The 17678-nt window shown below is 40.6% G+C and overlaps 1 protein-coding gene across 4 annotated transcripts in view; it reads left to right on the forward strand.

Moving 5' to 3' along the window:
• polb (polymerase (DNA directed), beta) overlaps positions 1 to 17678 on the forward strand; it is a 109688-nt gene that overhangs the window by 49695 nt on the left and 42315 nt on the right. Inside the window, exons 12-13 of one of the 4 annotated variants that reach the window (XM_043681583.1) lie at positions 10492 to 10597; positions 15802 to 15818. The exons of 2 other annotated variants lie outside the window; for them this stretch is intronic. In XM_043681583.1, the coding sequence (XP_043537518.1) occupies positions 10492 to 10597; positions 15802 to 15803 (108 nt within the window). In that variant the 3' untranslated portion in view covers positions 15804 to 15818. Of the gene's footprint in view, positions 1 to 10491; positions 10598 to 15801; positions 15819 to 17678 lie in introns of those variants that run through there. One more of the 4 variants, XM_043681581.1, reaches the window with a different exon arrangement.

Genomic DNA, 17678 nt, shown 5'->3' on the forward strand with positions numbered 1-17678 from the left:
CTGATCGCTTGCCTGACGGAGGATGTACTTGCCATAGAGGTAATGCAACAGGGGTTTCCTAAACTTATTTCTGAGATAGTGAGACTGTTTTATTAATCATAGAATCCCTACAGTATGGAAACAGGCCATTTGGCCCAACAAGTCCACACCAACCCTCCGAACAGTATCTCACCCAGACCGTGAAGAGAGATTGAGGAGACAGGACCTGTGTTCTTTGGGGTTGAGAAGCAAGAGAGTTGATCTCATGAAAACTTGGAATTTTTCAAAAGGGATAAACAGAGTTGTTACAGAAAGGATGTTACGCTATTACTGAGGTTTAGAATCAGAGGATACAGTCACTGAATAAAAGGCAAATCGTTCAGCAATGAGATGAGACTAAACGTTTTCACTCAAAATGGTGAACCTTTCGAATTTTGTACTCCAGAGAGCTGTGGAAATTCAGTAATTAAAGCTAATGACATCAAGGGGTATGGGGAAATTATACAAATATGACATTGAGGTAGATAATCTTCCATGAGGTAAAATTGTGGTACCAATTCGAAGAGTTGGATAGTTTATTCTACTCCTGTGTTCCTTTTTTTTTGTTAGGATGTCGACGCTGCTGCATGGGCGAACACTTATTGTCTGCCCCTAGTTGCTCTTGAGAAGGTGGTGGTGAGCCATATTCTTGAACAACTGCATTTGTATGTGCAGCCACAATCCCAATAGGAAGGGTTGCAGGTCTTTGACCCAGCACCATTGAAGGATTGGCAATTTATTTCCAAGTAAGGATGATGAGTGATTTGGAAAGGGAACCTGCAAGTGGTGATATTCCCATGCATCTGCTTCTTTTGTCTTTTTAGATGTTATTGGTCATGTGTTTGGAAGGTGCTGTCTAAAGAGGTGAATGTCTGTAGTGCATCTTGGAGATGGTGTGCATTGGTGCTCCTGAAAGTTGGTGGTGGAGAATGTTAGGACATGGAGGTTGAACCCCTCTGCTAATTAAAACTAACACTCCAGAAAAGCTCACCTCGCCTCATAATTTGCTAAAAGTGTGAGTGAGTGAAAGCCCCCGATTTCTACTGGTTTAAAGAAAAAAATAACAATTTATTTTCTTAACTCTAACAGTGAAAACTAAACTATTAACAAAACTGAGTGCCCTTTCTCTTAACTAATCACTACCTGACCCCAACTTTAATAAAATGCTACTCTAATAACACAATCACTAAACATTAAATTAATTTAATCTCTCAATGTCCATATGGTCTATTATGAAATCTTCCTTCTGGTCTTCCAAATCTGCTGTTTCCTTCTGTCCTTCGAGTTCTGCTGTCTTCTCCTTGGTGGGCGGCATGATGGTACAGTGGTTAGCACTGCTGCCTTACAGCGCTAGAGACCTGGGTTCAATTCCCACCTCGGGCAATGTCTGTGTGGAGTTTGCACATTCTCCCTGTGTCTGCGTGGGTTTCCTCTGGGTGCTCCGGTTTCCTCCCACAGTCCAAAAATGTGCAGGTTACGTGAATTGGCCATGCTACATTGCCTGTAGTGTTCGGTGAAGGGGTAAATGTAGGGAATGGGCCTGGGTGGGTTGCTCTTCGGAGGGTCGGTGTGGACCTGTTGGGCCGAAGGGCCTGTTTCCACACTGTAAGTAATCTAATCTAATTCTTGGGCTGTCTTCTGTGGTTTTTTTTACTGCGAATATCCTTGCATAAAATTCCATGGTGCCTTTAATAGGGTGTACCTTCTGACAGCTTTCTTTGAGAGTATTGAGACCCTTTTCAGATGACGTGCTGTTATGTTCCACAGGCAAGTAGCTCTTACTAATTTTCAACATGCCCTTCCTTTTTCTCCCCCAAGACTCAAACACTCTCATTGGTCTGATGTTGTCAATACATTTAAATTCAAATTCAATTGGGTTTTGGTCGCCTAAGCATTATTTAAATTAATTGGTTAAATTCAAGTCTGGTTGCCTTAACATCAAAACACAACTCCAAGGCAATTGTGACATACTACCAATTCTCAGCACTCTCTGCATCAGTCAGCTAATCACAGACACGTGTGCTATCACAATCTCTCAGTTCAGAAAAGCCCCCTCTCTCTTAAAGTGACCATACACTCTTTCGACTTGCTAACAAGAGAGTGAATGTTTGTAGATGTGGTGCAAATTAAGTGTACAAAGTTAAAAATCACACAACACCAGGTTATAGTCCAACAGGTTTAATTGGAAGCACACTAGCTTTCGGAGCGTCGCTCCTTCATCAGGTGATAGTGGAGGACTCAAACCTAAAACGCAAAATATATAGCAAAAATTTACAGTGTGATGTAACTGAAATTATTCATTGAAAAATACCTTGATTGTCTGTTGAGTCTTTCATCTGTTTGAATACCATGATGGTTTCACTTCTTTCATGTGTAAATCACAAAACCTTTTTTTTAAAAGTTGCATTCTCAAGTTAGCTGTAACAATGGGTGATAATGAGACAAGATGTTGAAGGTGTTAATCCCCTGTGTTCTCTTTCTATGCCATGATGTTTAGATTGATTCTAATCTAAAAAGTGAGGTAACAGAGTTTTACATGAATTCATGCAGTTTTTGAGCAAAGTACAATGTAACTCTGCAAGTTACACACACACAAACACACACACACTGCAGAGGATATTATTCACTATATTTTGGCACAAAGCCTGTACACAACTCTGTGACAGAAGTACAGTTTACAACTCGCTGTCACTATTCGTTGTCTATTAGACCAGATGTGGGGGAATATTGCCACCTCATGCTCTCTCTTTTTAATCACTCATGTGACCAGCATTTTCAATAAATAATTAAATATTACATAAAATTCATAAAATATATTAAGTATCATGAAATAAAATCCTCTTTCAGCATCAGGAGGAAGTGTTAATTTATGACATGAATGTCAAATAACCCAGGACGTTGTCTCGTTTTCAGCATCTTTCTCCCCAAGTTAAAAATGGTAATGGCTGCTTTTGAAGAGGCAGAAGTTATTTTGACCAAGATGTGACTTTGTAGGGAGGCAGCTTTTGCCAACAGGTTAAGGGAATATTTCCATTCCTGATTTCATGTATCCTGTTGGATTAGATTACTTACAGTGTGGATACAGGCCCTTCGGCCCAACCAGTCCACACCGACCCGCCGAAGCGCAACCCATCCAGACCCATTCCCCTACATTTATCCCTTCACCTAACACTACAGGCAATTTAGCATGGCCAATTCACCTAATCTGCACATTTTTTTGGACTGTGGGAGGAAACCGGAGCACCCGGAGGAAACCCACACAGGCACGGGGAGAATGTGCAAACTCCACACAGTTAGTCGCCTGAGGCGGGAACTGAACCCGGGTCTTTGGCGCTGTGAGGCAGCAGTGCTAACCACTGTGCCACCGTGCTGCTCAATACATGTATTCATGTATTTCATTTATTGCTATTGGAAGCTGTTCATGTACTCTTTAATTTTCTAATTTTTACATTTAATGGCATTACTGTATATTCTAATGGAGAAACTACGATTCAAACATATTTCATAATTGTTAAGAAACTTTATCACAATTTTACTTTTAAATAACAGAGAAAAATCTTCATGTCAGCACGGTGGCTCAGTGTTTAGCACTGCAGCCTCACAGCTCCAGTGGCCCGGGTTCGATTCCCACCTAGGGCGACTGTCTGGGTGGAGTTTGCATTTCCTCCCCATGTCTGCGTGGGTTTCTTCAGGGTGCTCCGGTTTCCTCCCACAATTCAAAGATGTGCAGATTAGGTGAATTGGCCAAGCTAAATTGTCTATAGTGTTCGGTGTGTTAGTCATGGGTAAATATAGAGTAGCAGACTGGGACTGGGTGGGTTACTCTTGGGAGGGTCAGTGTGGACTTGTTGGGCCGAAGGGCCTGTTTCCATACTGTAGGAATTAATCTAATAATTTTTCATGAAATATACTGTGTTTTTGGATAATTAATTTTACAGTTGTAGATTTTAGATTGTCCATGAGTGACAGTTGAGTTCCAATTACTTCATAGCAGTGTTACATATCTTAGCTGGGTATTCTGCTTTATTGTCATTCTGCCTCCTTATGTCAGATTGGTTAGCTCATTTGATTGGACTGTGGGTTTGCGATGCAGTGTGATCCAACAGCATGGGTTCAATTTCCGCACTGGCTGAGATTATAATCGAGGGCTCCCCGTCTCGATCTGTCCCCTCGCCTGAAGTGTGGTTACCCTCAAACCACCACGTGTCATCTCTCTGATAAGAGAGCAACCCTCTGGTCCAAAAGGACTATGGCAACTTTACCTTGTATAATCCTTTAAATTACGTAGTATTCAGAGTACACAAACATTTGTGAACTTAATTCTGTGTTCCAAAGATCATATTGTCAACTCAAGTTTGATACAAGTTTACCATAACCGCTCTCCTTTTCAATTCTATTCCCACAGAAATTGATCCAAGTGCTTTTTTCAGCTTGTGTTATGAACGTAATAATGTGTATCATTCATTTAAGTACCTAACAATACATGCACACAGATTCCTGTGCTCATTGTCCCACGTAAATGGTTATTTTTCAAGAAGAATACGACCTTCTTATTTTCCCAACCACCCTCGATTAATTATTTTGCAATTCATTTGCCAAATACGTACCCATTCTTCATGTTTGTTAACGTTTTTCCTTTGGGTAATGATACAATAATTTTCCTTCGATCTGGTGTGGATTTCTTCTGCCTTTTTGCATATAAGCCTCATGTAAGCTTTTCACCAATGTAGCTCTCTACTCCTTTTAGAGTCATAGAGTTGTACAGCATGCAAACAGACCCTTCAATCCAACCTGTCCATGCCAACCAGATATCCCAACCTAATCTAGTCTCACCTGCCAGCACCTGGCCCATATCCCTCCAAACCCTTTCCTATTCATATATCCATCCAAATGCCTTTTAAATGTTGCAATTGTACCAGCCTCCACCACATCCTCTGGCAGCTCATTCCATACCCGTAACATCCTCTGTGTGAAAAGGTTGCCCCTTAGATCTCTTTTATATCTTTCCCCTCTCACCCTAAACCTATGCCCTCTAGTTCTGGACTCCCTGATCCCAGGTAAAAGAGTTTGGCTATTTACCCTATTCATGCCCCTCATAATTTTGTAAACCTCCATAAGGTCACCCTTCAGCCTCCGACGCTCCAGGGAAAACAGCCCCAGCCTGTTCAGCCTCTCCCTATAGCTCAAATCTTTCAACTCTGGCAACATCCTTGTAAATCTTTTCTGAACTCTTTCAAGTTTCACAACATCTTTCTGATAGGAAGGAGACCAGAATTGCACGCAATATTCCAACAGTGGCCTAACCCAGGTCCTGTACAGCCGCAACATGACCTCCCAACTCCTGTATTCAATACTCTGACTAATAAAGGAAAGCATACCAAACGCCTTCTTCACTATCCTATCTACCTGCAACGAGCTATGAACCTGCGCTCCAAGGTCTCTTTGTTCAGCAACACTACCGAGGACCTTACCATTAAGTGTATAAATTCTGCTAAGATTTGCTTTCCCAAAATGCAGCACCTTGCATTTATCTGAAATAAACTCCATCTGCCACTTCTCAGCCCATTGGCCCATCTGGTCCAGATCCTGTTGTAATCTGAGGTAACCCTCTTCGCTGTCCACTACACCTCCAATTTTGGTGTTATCTGCAAACTTACGAACTGTACCTGTTATGCTCGCTTCCAAATCATTCATGTAAATAACAAAAAGTAGAGGGCCCAGCACCGATCCTTGTGGCACTCCACTGGTCACAGGCCTCCAGTCTGAAAAACAACCCTCCACTACCACTCTCTGTCTTCTACCTTTGAGCCAGTTCTGTATCCAAATGGCTCGTTCTCCGTGTTCCATGAAATCTAACCTTGCTAATCAGTCTCCCATGGGAAACCTTGTCGAACGCCTTACTGAAGTCCATATAGATCACATCTACTGCTCTGCCCTCATCAATCCTCTTTGTTACTTCTTCAAAAAATTCAAGTTTGTGAGAAATGATTTCCCACGCACAAGGCCATGTTGACGATCCCTAATCAGTCCTTGCCTTTCCAAATACATGTACATCCTGTCCCTCAGGATTCCCTCCAATAATTTGCCTACCACCAAGGTCAGGCTCACTGGTCTATAGTTCCCTGGCTTGTCCTTACCACCCTTCTTAAACAGTGGCACCACGTTTGCTAACCTCCAATCTTCCAGCATCTCACCTGTGATTATTGATGATACAAATATCTCAGCAAGAGGGCAGCAATCACTTCTCTAGCTTCCCACAGAGTTCTCAGGTACGCCTGATCAGGTCCTGGGGATTTATCCACCTTTACCCGTTTCAAGGCATCCAGCACTTCTTCTTCTGTAATATGGACATTTTGCAAGATGTCACCATCTATTTCCCTGCAGTCTATATCTTCCATATCCTTTTCCACAGTAAATATGATGCAAAATACTCATTTAGTATCTCCCCCATTTTCTGCGGCTCCACACAAAGGCCGCCTTGCTGATCTTTGAGGAGCCCTATTCTCTCCCCAGTTACACTTTTGTTCTTAATGCATTTGTAAAATCCCTTTGTATTTTCCTTAATTCTATTTGCCAAAGCCATCTCATGTCCCCTTTTTGCCCTTCTGATTTCCCTCTTAAGTATACTCCCACTTCCTTTATAAGGATTCACTCGATCTATCCTGTCTATACTCGGCATATGCTTCTTTCTTTTTCTTAACCAAACCCTCAATTTCTTTAGTCATTCAGCATTCCATCTATCTACCAGCCTTTCCTTTCACCCTAACAGGAATATATTTTTTCTGGATTCTTGTTATTTCATTTCTGAAGGCTTCCCATTTTCCAGCCGTCCCTTTACCTGTGAACATCTGCCCCCAATCAGCTTTCGAAAGTTCTTGCCTAATCCCATCAAAATTTGCCTTTCTTCAATTTCAACTTCACCTTTTAGATCTCGTCTATCCTTTTCCATCACTATTTTAAATCTAATAGAATTGTGGTCGCTGGCCCCAAAGTGCTCCCCCACTGACACCTCAGTCACCTGCCCTGCCTTATTTCCCAAGAGTAGGTAAAGTTTTGCACCTTCCCGAGTAGGGACATCCACATACTGAATCAGAAAATTGTCTTGTGTGCACTTAGCAAATTCCTTTCCATCTAAACCTTTAACACTATGGCAGTCCCAGTCAATGTTTGGAAAGCTAAAATCCCCTACCATAACCACCCTATTATTTTTACAGATAGCTGAGATCTCCTTACAAGTGTGTTTCTCAGTTTCCCTCTGACTATTAAGAGGTCTATAAGACAATCCCAATAAGGTGATCACCCCTTTCTTATTTCTCAGTTCCCCCCAAATAACTTCCCTGGATGTATTTCCGGGAATATCCTCCCTCAGCACAGCTGTAATGCTATCCCTTATCAAAAATGCCACTTCTCTTCCTCTCTTGCCTCCCTTTCTATCCTTCCTGTAGCATTTGTATCCTGGAACATTAAGCTGCCAGTCCTGCCCATCCCTGAGCCATGTTTCTGTAATTGCTATGATATCCCGGTCCCATGTTCCTAACCATGCCCTAAGTTCATCCCTGTTAGACCCCTTGCATTGAAATAAATGGAGTTTAATTTATTTGTCCTACCTTGTCCCTGCCTGCCCTGACTGTTTGAGTCGCTTCTGTTTTCAACTGTACCAGTCTCAGATTGATCTCTTTCCTGACTATCTTCCTGGGTCGGTCTGTCTGGCTGTCTGTCTGTCTGTCTGTCTCTCGCTCACACTCTCCCTGCCAGTATATTTGTCCCCTTGCAATTTAGATGCAATCCGTCGTTCTTGTACAGGTCACTTCTACCCCAAAAAAGATTCCAATGATGTGTATAATCCCTCTGTTTTCTCTCACCTGACTTCTTTTAGTATGTGCAGACTCGAATATTCACGTTGAGTATTTTTACCATTTCTGTTGTCAGCACTTCAGCTGCTTTATAATCTTTTATCAAGGAATTTTTTTATTTATGGCATTTTTGCTTCATAGATATTTCTGATTATTTTGGAAAATCGGGCCAACTGTTTGTTGAACAAGAGAGACTTCTTAAAATTTATGATGACAGACATGTTCAGAGGAAACTGGTTCATGTTCTTGGTTCCAGAAATGTATTGTTGTTCACTTGCTTGACCAAAGATGTCTGTCAATCAAAAGTAAATGACCCAAAAATATATTTCAAACTCATTGCCAAATAAAGTCGGAAAGTAGTGGAAGATAAGCCATCATCTGTGGGGGAACAAGAACTAAAAATTACATGGTAAGATTTTAACATTGGTTGGAAACTAATGGACAGGCTTCCTGCTATAAATTCAATCTGATTTCCATTTAAATCATTGACAGCAAAGTAAGTGGATATATCATGAGTGGGTGAATTACTGTTGCCAGTTTTCAGTCTGTCAGTGCAGATGAAAATCAATCTGTCTGAATTTGGATTCGATAGTACTGAAGACTAAATGGTAAACACCTGGTATAGCAGTCTTCTAAAACTGCAAGTAGTTTTAATAACTTCAAATTGTATGGACTAGTGTGTTTCAAAAAGGGGAATGTTAGTCTTAAGGAGCAGCACTTGTACTAACTCATCAGGGAGCAGTACAACACGGTTAGATACTGAGTGAAGCCTCAAACTCACATGAAATTCGAACTGTTTACAGAAAATGCTGGAAGTACTCAGCAGGTCCAGCAGTATCTGTGCTGAGAGAAAGAGAAGCAGAGTTAATATTTAATGTCTTTGATGGTTCATGAGAATGATGCTTCTGTTGTCAATTTTCAGCATTCCCAGTATTTTGCTTTGTATGAGTGATACTTTTCAAGTTTCAAAGGTAGTTTGCTAAGTGAAATTGAAAATGAGTTCTTTACATGGAACAGTTTTATGCTGTAAACCTATGGCTGCAAGAAATATGACTACTGCTGCCTAAGCCCAATTCACCTGGGACCCTTACAACTAGTAGATAAAGGAGATTTTCAGTCATCAATCTGAGCTTGATTCAGGAATCATTGATCCTCCAAGTGTATCAGCTAGCATTCTTGCTTAATTGTTTTTGAAATAGTAATGTGATGAGAGCCCAGAAGACTAACCTCTCTCTGTTTTGGTTTGAAAGGAATTGAAATTCATGTTACTTACAAGCCCACAGGCATGGAGATGATCTATGGAAAACATAAAAGAAAAAGTACATGCTCCCGGGAGAATTTCTTATTTTGTTTATCTTGTTGGACGGGTTAAGAGAAGAAGGGAGGAGTGGCAGCCAAAGGATCAGTACAGCTGCTGGGATGCTTGAGGCTGTATCCATGTAAAGTGTGGATATAAATTTAACAAGGGTATTCCTAATTATGTATGTGCCACTGCTCGCCCACTGAAACTGTTGATTGTATGCCATGAATTACTGGAAGTGCTCAATCTCACAGTAGATTCCTGTGTGCACTTCCTTTACACAATCATTCATCTATTTGTTTTCAAATTTACTTTAATCAGTGTTAAAAATGAGGAGTTTAGCACAAGAATTTTGAATGTACTTGGAAATGGAAGGTCTGTAGTGATTAAAATTTGAAAGAAAAAAATGGAAGCCTGCCAATCGTGAAGGGGCAGATTTGAGAAAATTAGTGTTTTCTCTCACTTTTAGGCCCTTTGCGCTGTGATGGGCTTCTAGTTCACCTTTTCCCATCTTCTTTCAGTGCTTACTTTGAATTCCAAATGTATATAATTAAGGTCTTGAGCAATGTGCCTTTTGTGGAAAAGTTATTTATTTTCTACTTCATACTCTCTTCCAAACTTCCAAACAAAATAGCAAATTGACTGGAAACTGAACTGGACTGGCCCTATAAATCCTATGACTATAAGAGCAAGTCGAAGACTGGGAATTATGTGGCACATGACTCACTCCTAATTCCCCGAACCTATCCACCATCCACAAGGCACAGACAAAGAGTGTGATGGAATACTTTTCATTTGAATCAGTGAAAGCAGCTGCAATAATAAACGAGAAGTTCAACTCCATCCAGGGCAAAACTTTCCATTTGATTAAGATCCTATGCACTCCTTTAAATATTTGCTACTGAAACACAGTGGCAGCAATTTCTGTACCATCCAGAAGAAGCACTTTCTGTGACTCACCAAGAATTCTTCGAAGCCTGTGATTTCTCTCACATACAAAAGACAGACAGCACACGCACCAACACACCACACTCTTCAGCATATTTGAAATTTGTTTCATGTTGATTAAGAAGCCCTAAGGTTTTGCAGCAAATAAACTAGGAACAAGAGAAGACCACTCAATCATTTCAGCCAGCTCCATCATTCAGTAGGATCATATTTGATCTGAGTTTGACCTCAACGCTATACTCCTGTATATGACCAATAATTTTTCATCCCCTTGGTAATCAAGAACCTTTGCAATTTCCGCAAGTCTGCAGAGTTCTCCATCTGAGTCTAAGCCACAGATTTCCATTCTATATAATATTAATGCTATTGCAGGCATTCTGTCATAATTCTGTCCATTGGACTACCCGAGGAACACTCATCATTGAACATCAGGCAAAGAATGAAGAGCAAGCCACCTGCCTACCAGTTCTTGGAAAATGTAAGATTTCATTGATCCTGAGGGAACAGGATTTATATTGTAAAGTTGATGGAAGGCTGTAAACCTTAAATTTGTAACACTGCCAGTTAAATGTGCTTGCCACGTAAGTACGTAATAATTCTTTAATGTGTTTGTTGTGTATGTATGGCATGCCTGCAGCAGAGATGAGGAAGTGAGATCTGAGTCCAACACACACTTTCGATAACAAAGACTTCTGGAGTAGGGAACTGAACTGCAGGATGTGGTTTTTGCAAAGTCTGCTAATGGCATGCTGTATAGGAAGCAGGAGGCTTCACCCTTCTGACTGAGAGTCTCATTTTGGGCAAGTAATTGATTTAATTATGACTTTGAACTTTACAGCCCTTGTGGGAAGGGGAAGAGGTTTTATAAAAGGATTGGCCTGCAGCTGTACTTTATGGGAATAACAGAATATCTTATACAAATTACTTGGCACCCATGTCCTGAAAATGGATTATTCTTTTGAGGACTTATCACAATAATTGATTTCAAGTTGTGTAAGTAGAACATAAGGAACAAGGTTGTGACTGTGTTCGCCTAGTTCACAGAGAACCCTTAAAGCCACTGGGCAGAGGAATATTTATTTCACTGACAAAAGACTTTTTATTTTATTCTTCAATTACACATCAGGCTTCATGCATTGGAGAAGTCGTATCACAGTGGTGCTAAAGTGTTATCTGCGTAACAGTTTTAAAGGATTTGATATTTAGGTCAGGTTCTCCAAAGCCATTAAGGTCCAGACTATATCTCAAAGTTGATTGATAGCATTGCTGCTTTGTTAAGGAGAAGTGAGAATAACTGCCCATCATGACAGCATTCAGCTGGATATTGCACCAAGGAACCATTGAAACTGAGATTGTTGTTGTCGAAGGGAAATTTCTATCAATTTCTACCAGATACGAAACAAAGTAGTTATAGTTTTCAGAAGGTAGTCATTGTGGCTGTAGAAGATTATTGCTGTTTGGGTTCCTTTTCAATGACTGAACCATCTTCAGCTGCTTTATAAGTAACCTTCCTTCCATCATAAAAATCAGGAGGGTATCTGTTTGCTGACTTCCAGCATTCAGCTGTGTTGACAAATCCTCTGATAATGAGGCAGCTGATACCACCAACCCCAGAGTCTTTGTCTTTGTATTTCCCTGCCAGGGTATATCTGAAGGCCACTGAGATAAGTGGCCCAACAACGATGCCTTGCTTGGATGAGCCTCCTGTAGATATGCTAACAGCTCACATCAAGTAGTCTAATGAGGATCGAGGACCATTTCCATCAAAAAGGGATCCTCTAGATTTGAGTGTTTTCTAGTCACCCAATGCCAAGCCTAGATTTGAAAATGGGTTGAGGAAAAAAAATTGAATCTGAATTATCTCTGAGTACAATCTGGTACATTGGTTAAAAACACTAAGAAAAACTCCATATTTGCCTTATGTACATCCAAATATATATAATCTGATATTTATAAACTGTAGAACAGAAGGAAAAGCAAATGGACGGCAGCTGCATTCAGTTTGCTTAAGCTGGTGATTCAGTTTGAGTCTAATATAGACGTCACTTACTTTTGGCATGGGGACAATGGAGAAGGTGTGTTGTTGCAATCATGTTCCTGAGGACAAAAATGTACAGCAGTTGTGTAATCTGCACGCACATGTTTAATATGAATAGCAAAGATGGGCTGTCCTATAACATCTTTATGTAATGCCAAATTTTATAATTAGTTCAAAAATGTCTTGCTTTTTTGTACACCGTTACTTTCATTACAACACCTAGTTGGCACTTTTTAAGTAAAATTTTAACAGCTGTCCATTTGCTTTCCCCTCTATCCTACAGTTTATAAGGATCAGAATTACATATATTTGTATGTATATAAGACAAATATGAAGTTCTTCCTGTTTTTGACCAATGTACAAGATTGTCCTCAGGGATTATTCAGATTCAATTTTTTCCTCAACCTATTTTCAAATTTTGACTTGGCATTGAGTGCTAGCAGCCTTCTGATAGCTCCCAAAATTAGACATGTCTTACAAGCCCGGACAAATTAAGTTGACAAGCGATTCATAAGATACATCCAAGACCAGTGTATCATCCCATATTCTGTCCTGTTCAAGATCAGCTAAACAAACCAGGGTTCTTTCTTGGGTATCCAGCCTCTGAGTGATGGTTGCAAGTTCAAGTTCCACTCCTGGTGCAAAATCTAGTTCATTCTGAGGAAGTGCTCTTTTGTTTGAAATGCTGTCATGTGAATGAGAATTTAACACAAATCCCTCACCTTGCTTTCCAAAAGATGTAAAATATCCCAGCACACTGCTTTGAAGAGCAAGGGTGTTATCCTTGGTCTCTCGGCTGATATTTATCTCTCAACCAGTATCACTGAGTCAAATAAAATGATCTAATTGCTGGCTGCCACAGTTTGACCTCATCACAACAGTGACTATACTTCTTCAATGTACTTAGCAGACTTTATAAAATAAGACCGTGAGATGTAGGAGCAGTAGTAGACCATTCAGCCTTTTGAGACGACACTGCCATTCAACATGATTGCGGCTGATCTGATTATCCTCAACCCCCACTTTCCTGCCTTTTCCCTGTAGCCTCCAATTCCCCTTCCTGATTAAAAATCTTTCTACTTTAGATTAGACTAGATTAGATTAGATTACTTACAGTGTGAAAACAGGCCCTGCGGCCCAACAAATCCACTCTGACCTGCCAAAGTGCAACCCACCCAAGCCCATTCCCCTACATTTACCCGTTCACCTAACACTACAGGCAATTTAGCATGACCAAGCTTGAATATAATTAATGTCCCAACCATGATTGCCTTCTGTGGTAAAGAATTCCATAAATTCACTGCCTCTGAAGAGAAGAAATTCCTTCTCATCTCTGATTTAAATGTGTAATCTCTTATTCTGAGATTATGCTGTCTGGTCTTCGACTCTCTCTCACAAGGAGAAATCTGTAAAATCTGCGAAGAATCTTGTTTTAATAATGTCATCTTTATGCTTCTAAATTACAGTGAGTGCAAACTCAATGTCTAATAATAAGGTAATTCCTCCAAATCTGGTATCAACCAAATGAACCTTCTCTGGATTGCCTTCAATATCAGTACAGTGAGTACCTGCGAATGCTTCTTGTTATGAACAAGATTCTACACAAGGATGTATTAATATTAAAGATCTGACATGCAAACATTTCCACAAATGTATGAACGGCTCTATTACATTGTCCTGTATTGCACAAAATTACTTACAAACATACACCCATTCTCCACCCACGGACGGCTTTTATATCTTAGATAAGAGGCCCAAGCCTGTTCAAAATACCTTGCAGTCATTTGACTTGTCCCTTGTATAATTTTGAACAAATCCTCAATTAATATCCTGAGGTTGTGAGAGGAGCTGTATAAATGTATGCGTTTTTCTTTCTTTCAAATGTATCAGTACTTTTGAGCTTGAAATTTTAATTTTAAGAAAGTGCAATTTTTCCTTTGCCTCAAATTGCTGCCAGAACGCAGGAGTAGTATTAGATACCAATCTTTCCAATAATTTTGAATGCAACGCCACTTTAGTGCCATCCAGTATCTAAGTAAGCCTCTTCAATCTTCTCATATTCACTGACCACACACCACTTATAGCACCAACCATCCAGCCTGCTCTCACTAAAAGTTCCAGAGACTTCCGAATGTTTGGCTCATCCCTAAATATCCCCTCTCAAATATTATATGGTAATAGTCACATACGACCTCATCATTTACTACAAATGCTCTTGCATTCTGATTCTTGCTGCTACCGAGATGCCTCTCCAAGTGCCACACCTTAAAACTATTGCATTATTGTCCCTGCCACTTCTCTTCCACCCTGTCATTTTCATGCTCACCACATCCCTCCCAACACTGTCTGCTGTTACGATAAGAAAGAGGAACAGGAGTAGGTCATTCAGAGAAATCTGCCATTCATTAGGATGATGGCTGATACAATGTTCCCCCGTCCACGTCCCTACATTTTTTCCCCGTAACCTTTGATTCCCCATTTCTAACTACAAGCCTCCCCCCTTCTATTGAGTTGGGGCTGTTTTTCTGCCAGTTCAGTTTGTTCTGGGTTTTAAAATTTTAAGACATATGTTTTGAACGATAAACAAAGTTGATGGAGCAGAGATACATTTCATAGTTGTGCAGCCTGAAACTTCAAACTATTGGTGCAATTTAACTAGTTTGAGCACTGTGAATCTGGGGTCCTACTAACATTTTCTATCTTGAACAGAGCAAGGGTATTGTGGAGTTGGTCGTTGTAGCAGTAAACCAAAGCCATTGCACAAATAATCCAGAGAATTTGAGTTATATTGTCACAATGTTGATTGAAAATTTTCATTCAGTTTCAAAAAAAAGACTGGAACTGTAAAATGTTATCAGTAAAAATGACCATAAAACTTTTGGTCTTACCTGCTAGCTGAAGTAGCTCAGCAAGCCACTCAGTTGCATCAAGCTACACGCAATATGTGTGGACATCAAAGAGTAGCCTTGTTAACAGCACACAGATCTGAGAATGAACAGTACAATGTGAGATATACGTATCTGCCAATGCGTGTAAATATTTGAAAAGGTGGGCTTTAATTGGAAAATGACACACTTCAACAACTTGGAGAGATAAAGGATCAAAATGGGCTCGATGTAAACATTAGTGTTCAGAGTCAGGATAATCCAAATGAGATTGATAATGTGACCTGCAGAAGATGATTTGATTTGATCTGACAAGCATGCCTGCTGCCTGTGACAATAGAATTAAGTTTCCCAGAAGAACACTTTGGAGCAGGAGAATGTCCAGAGTTTGTGGGACCTGGTGCTGGGAGGAGAGAGAAGAGAAGTAAAATGAATGTAGGTTTGCTCGCTGAGCTGCAAGGTTCATTTCCAGACATTTTGTTACCCTATTATATAACATCTTCAGTGGGCCTCAGGTGAAGCAATGCTGAAAATTCCTGCTTTCTGTTTATATGTTTGAATGCTGAAAATTCCTGCTTTCTGTTTATATGTTTGGGTTTCTTTGGGTTGGTGATATTATTTCCTGTGATGAAGTCACTTCCTGTTCCTTTCTCAGGGGGTGGTAGATGGGGTCTAACTCGATGTTTTTGTTGGTAGAGTTCCAGTTGGAATGCCATGCTTCTAGGAATTCTCATGCGTGTCTTGTTTGGTTTGTCCTAGGATGGATGTATTGTCCCAGTCAAAGTGGTGTCCTTCCTCATCCGTATGTGAGGATAACAATATCATCAAATAAACTGCTCGTGTCTCACTTCATACTTTACCAACTGCCTGGAATTGATCTAACACAGCATGTTTCCATAGCACTATGTAAGAAACAGTCACACCATGGGGGCACAGTTTTAAAATTAGACATTTCTTTAGGGCAGAGATGCTGAGTACGTTTTTCTCTCAAGATGGTTTTGTAGCATTGAAACTCCCTGCCTCAGAAAGCAGTAGAAATGCGTTATGGAATATTTTTAAGGGAGAAAACTCTAATTCCCTTGTCTAACAAAAATCTAATGTCATCAGGTGGGAATATGGAATTCAAGAGAGAAGTAGGCTCGGCCATAATCATAGAGTCAAAGAGTTGTACGGCATGGAAACAGATCCTTCAGTCCAACTCCTCCCTGTCGACCTGATATCCTAAAATAATCTAGCATTTGGCCCACATCCCTCTAAAATGTTCATATTCATATACCCATCCATTTGCCTCCACTACTTTATCTGGCAGCTTATTCTACATACACACCATCCTCTGCATGAAAAAAAGTTGCCCCTTTGGTCCCTTTGAAATCTTTCTCCTCTCATCTTACATTTATGCCCTCTAATTTTCGACTCCCCCCCAACTCAGGGGAAAAGCCCTTAGCTATTCACCCTATTCTTGCCCCTCAATTTTATAAACCTCTATAAAGGTCACCCCTCAGATGTCGCTCCAAGGAAAATAGCCTCAATCTATTCAGCCTCTCCGTATAGCAATCATGGCAACATCCTTGTAAATCTTTTCTGAACCCTTTCAAGTTTCACAGCATCCTTCCTATACAAGGGAGACCATAATTGCACACAGTATTCCAAAAGTGGCCTATCAATGACCTGTACAGCTGCAACATGACCCCCCAACTCTGATACTCAATGCACTGACTAATAAAGGCAAGCACATCAAATGCCTTCTTCACTATCCTATCTTCCTGCAACTCCAATTTCAAGGAAATTGAGCTTGCATTTTAAGGTCCCTTTGTTCAGCAACACTCCCCATTAAGTGTATAAGTCCTGCTCTGATTTGCTTTTCAAAATGCAGTAACTCACATTTATCTAAATTAAACTCCATCTGCCACTCCTGGCCCTTGGTCCATCTTGGGGAATCGTTGAACAGACTCAAAAAGCTTGAAGGCCGACTTCTGTTCTTGTGTTGTTTTATACGTTCATATGTGGCTATACCTGCTGTGCCCCTGAAGGATTAGGAATCTGCTCCCACAATGAATTTCAGATCTGAGCATGAATATCACCATTGGTTTTACGCTCTATTGTGGCATCTAGGAATGGCAGTTTGTTGTTGTTTTCCTCCTCTTTAGTGAAATTTAGGCCTTTTGATGGTGTATGGGGCCTTCTGGCATCGATTTGTTACTGCTTGTGATATTCTGGGCCAAGTTATCGACTTTCCATTGGGATGGCTGTAGAGGCAATCCAATTGGCTTATGCCCTGGGAAAAGAGGATTAAAAGAGAGGCAAGACAAGTTCCCACTCCTTTACAAATGAAGGTCAAACAGCCCAAAGTCTAGACTCACATATGAAGAATGGTGACTTGAGACGAATCCAGAATCAGCCAGATCCAACACTCAATAGAAGTCACTGTCTTCCGCTAAGACAGGGACAAGATTGGAAGGAACATGGAGACCTTGGAGTGCAGGTTCATAGCTCCTTGAAAGTGGAGTCGCAGGTAGATAGGATAGTGAAGAAGGCGTTTGGTATGCTTTCCTTTATTGGTCAGAGTATTGAGTACAGGAGTTGGGAGGTCATGTTGCAGCTGTACAGGATATTGGTTAGGCCACTGTTGGAATATT

This window comes from Chiloscyllium plagiosum, chromosome 42 (assembly GCF_004010195.1).
Source record: "Chiloscyllium plagiosum isolate BGI_BamShark_2017 chromosome 42, ASM401019v2, whole genome shotgun sequence".
NCBI lineage: Eukaryota > Metazoa > Chordata > Chondrichthyes > Orectolobiformes > Hemiscylliidae > Chiloscyllium > Chiloscyllium plagiosum.